We start from the raw sequence: 4,017 nt of genomic DNA on the forward strand, positions 1-4,017 counted from the left end.
CTTTTTTCTTTTGCCTTCTGTTGATGTACTTATTGACCAGTGCCTTCACTGTCCAAACTAAAACACAGGGTGGGGCTGGGCGGGTCCTGAGACCCAAATCCGCCATGGACAACACTCGCTCTCAGACTCACCACACAAACACACACCCATGTAATCACTACAGCTTGTGAGAAAATGGAGGGATTACCTGTATATTTCAGTTACACAGAACATTCATTTCAGATGTCAGGTAAACACGTTCATTCAAGGAAGGAAAGGAATGCAGAAACTTTTTTTTTTCTTTGACGACAGTGTCCTCCAGCCAGGGGCACACTGAGTTAGACAGGATGTGGTGAGGGCTGGCAGAATGGCACCTGTCTAGTTCTTCACCCGAGCTGGGTGGTGGTGGTGGTGGTGGTGGTGGTGGTGGAGATGGGAGAGATGAGGATTTAGATGGGGTGTCACTGTGGGGCACCAGCAGCAGCGGGCACCGGGGTGCTTAGGGCATTGGTGGCAGCAGACAGGACCGGCGTGCCAATGAGAGGGCCTAGGGCAGTGGAGGCTGGCAAGGCAGAGATACCTGAAAAATGAGAGCCAGAGAGACCATTAGAAAACTAGCACAACACACTGTATGCTCATTTCTGAGCAGGAACCACTATTTAATAAATGTGTCACTTATCTCTTCCACCCAGTCCCCATACAAAGCACTTTTTTACAGCAAAGATACCCAACACTAATGTTCTGTTCATTGAGGTAAAGGAAATGCAGCACTCACACTTGAATAGTCTTGATATTTAATATGGGGCAAACAACTAGCATTTTTCAGCTGTCAGCTATCAGCATAAGAAACATTGCTCAGACAATATATACATATATATGTATATTAGGGATCTACTGAAATGTTTTTTCAGGGCCAATACCGATTATTGGTAATCAAGGAGACTGATAAACAATATTTGGAGCCAATATGCCAACACAAAACTGCTGCCATATAAGGACACTCAACGTGGCATCCAGGTGTTTCTATTATGTTGTCCACTCTATTATATCAGTGAAAGTGGGCTTGATAACAGAAACACCTTTGTATGATATAATACAGCTACACACACACACTACATCCTCCATAATGATCATACAGATAAATCAACAACTGACTAAAACAATTTTATTACAAACTGAACATTATAACCTTCATATAGCTGATGATTGTCACAATGGAGGTTGCATTACTAGGTTTATCAATTCTAACCTCAACTTTGCTAGCAATAAAGCTTTCACCTCCATTGTGAATGAAACAACACTACTGCCTTTTTGCCCACAACTAAATGCGCTATCTAGCAGGTCACATGAACGTGTGTTAGGGTGCACTGCAATGGTAGAGACAAAATGAATCACTCTTCTAGTTACATGTTTCACAAACCAGAAAATATCTCCGCTCATCACCCTCCTCCATACCATGTGAGCATCTCACAGTGCACCACAACCCAGTGCTGTTAAATTAGGAGTGGTGAAGAGTTACTGGAGATATAGAATAATTACATTTTAATTTACGTTTTATTTGTTTACTTTATTCATTTTTACAAGAAAGTTATTAATTCATTTTATTTATATAAAAATTATGTGAGGTTTATAAGAAACATTGCACCCTGCACTTTTCAACTTGCATGTTATACATGTTGAAATGTTCCATTTCCCAGTGTTTAATTAAACATATGTTTAACAGCATTTAAAGGAAGTTTCATTTATCACTATGGGGGTAATTATGACAGTTAATAGTGATCACCAAGCTCTAACATGAATTTTTTATTTCTTGTTGGAAATTTTAGTTTTTTTTTCCTCTACCTCCTATACATAGTTTTGACCATTATTCCTATTGATTAGGGCGCTGATTCATTGAGATCTGACAGTGCAGAAAAACTGGCAGCAACAGCTTTACAAGAATTTAATGCAGGCTAATGCAGAAACCTGAGGAATTACACAATTACACCTGTCAACCAATATATTGAAAGGAAGAGGGAATACTACTTTTACGATACTGCTTATTGATCCAGTACTTTAACAGTTCTCTTATTGGTAATTTGTTATTTTATAAGTTTAGTTTTCTCCATTGTCACAAAGAGCAGGGTCTCTGTGTTTGTGCTGCACAGTGCTCCAGCATGAGACACAGAGCTGCCCCCGCCCCTCACACATACAGGTTCTGAGAAAGAGGTCTCTTCCTCTGCGTTGGGAACAGTGAAAATGCATCATTCATGGACGAATGTCTTAATCAGAAACAGAGTTGGTGAGATAAAATGTGCGAGAGAACTTTTATGCAGGAATAAAAAATGGGAAATCTAAATTTCTCCAATACCGAGAGCAGAATCGATGATGTTGGAGCTTATCAATACTACAATCTTTTATCTAGAAGATATTGTTGCAGAATAATAAATTTGTCATGTACGTGTGTTCTCACCAGTGATCATGCTGGCTGTGCTAACAGCTGTATTCCCACTGGGCAAGTTGGCTGATCCGGCCACACGAGACTGATCTTTCACAATGGGGACTGTGGGGACAACAAATATAAATAAATCACTTATTCTGTCTTTGCCATCACTGATTTTGATTACATTCTTATAATCATAACCACAGGGTGTTTATGAGGGCTCACAGAAGTAAGGGTGATCCATGGCCTCATGGGCGGTCAGCCGGGCTTGGTGGTCATAGCGCAGCAGCTTGTCCAAGAAATCCAGAGCCTCGGGGCTGACCAAGTGCTGGTTCTCACTGTGGACGAACCTCTCCCACCGCTTACGTGAATGCCTGTATGGAAAAAGCAAAATAAAAAACTCTGAATTCTCAAATCAATTTAGAAAGAAGGAAGCGGAGTCTTTTAGAAAGACAAATGTGACAATCAAACCAACAAAGCAAGAGAACTGGAAGGAATGTGAAATTTCAAGTATCAAAGCAAGGGGTCTGAATATTTATGTCAATGGCATATTTCACTTTTTCCTTTTTCATAAATTTGCAAAGAATTCTAAATTCTGTTTTCACTTTGTCATTATGGGGGGTTGAGAGTAAACTGATGATTTTAGCAGCAGGCTGCCGCATAACAATATGTGACAGACGTGAAGGGGTGTGAACACTTTCTGAACGCATCGTAGCTCTTCCTTTCCTATGTAAATGCTAAGAATAGTAACAAAACAAAAGCCTGCACAGTCATGATGACACCATCATCATCATGTTACTGCAGTAACAGCTCTCACCTTCCCAGAATGTCATTGAAGCGAGGTTCCAGCTCAATGTTGTACTTGTCAATGTAGTCGTACAGGTCTTCAGTTCCCAGAACCTTGGCTATTCTCACCAACTAGAGGGAAACAAACAGCCAGTCACCTTAAATAAAATACTGGCTGGGTCACCACTGATGAGATCTGAGGCCAGAAATATGCCAATGCTGTTTTAAAAAAAAAAACCAAACACAATAACAAAGGGGGAANACCATTTAGGAATTTCAGATATTTCTCTACCTTGATTGGAGTCCACCTTTGGTAAATTCAGGCCCTTCCTCTGTGACTAGTACATTTTGCCAAGCAGGCAGCTCTAGGAAGAGTCCTGTTTGTTCCAAACTTCTTCCAGAAATGTGTGTCCTTCCCCAGATCTGAGCCTCAACACAATCCTGTCTCTGAGCTCTACAGCAGCTCCTTCCTCCTCATGGTTTCTGCTCTACTCTGCATTGTCAGTTGTGAGAACTTATATAGACAGGTGTGTGTCCTTCCACATCATGTCCAATCAGCTGACTTTACCCCAGATGGACTCCAATCACGGTGTAGAAACAAACAAAGTCATTATTTTCTCTCTCTCTCTCTCTCTCTCTCTCTCTATATATATATATATATATGCATTGTCAGTTGTGAGAACTTATATAGACAGGTGTGTGTCCTTCCACATCATGTCCAATCAGCTGACTTTACCCCAGATGGACTCCAATCACGGTGTAGAAACAAACAAAGTCATTATTTTCTCTCTCTCTCTCTCTCTCTCTCTCTCTATATATATATATATATA

General features: G+C 40.6%; 1 protein-coding gene across 1 annotated transcript in view; it reads right to left on the bottom strand.

Annotated features, from left to right (window-relative positions):
- Positions 1 to 6: 6 nt before the first annotated feature.
- The window catches only part of LOC111221678 (casein kinase II subunit alpha-like), a 10,009-nt gene continuing 5,998 nt past the window's right edge, over positions 7 to 4,017 (bottom strand). The window contains exons 8-12 of the mRNA XM_022745170.1: positions 3,959 to 3,976; positions 3,219 to 3,319; positions 2,627 to 2,775; positions 2,432 to 2,521; positions 7 to 559 (exon numbers count right to left, since the gene is read on the bottom strand). Of these exons, the coding sequence (XP_022600891.1) occupies positions 441 to 559; positions 2,432 to 2,521; positions 2,627 to 2,775; positions 3,219 to 3,319; positions 3,959 to 3,976 (477 nt within the window). The 3' untranslated portion in view covers positions 7 to 440. The remainder of the gene's footprint in view (positions 560 to 2,431; positions 2,522 to 2,626; positions 2,776 to 3,218; positions 3,320 to 3,958; positions 3,977 to 4,017) is intronic.

The sequence above is a fragment of the Seriola dumerili genome, unplaced genomic scaffold, assembly GCF_002260705.1.
Source record: "Seriola dumerili isolate Sdu_G_001 unplaced genomic scaffold, Sdu_1.0 BDQW01000088.1, whole genome shotgun sequence".
Classification (NCBI taxonomy): Eukaryota; Metazoa; Chordata; class Actinopteri; order Carangiformes; family Carangidae; genus Seriola; species Seriola dumerili.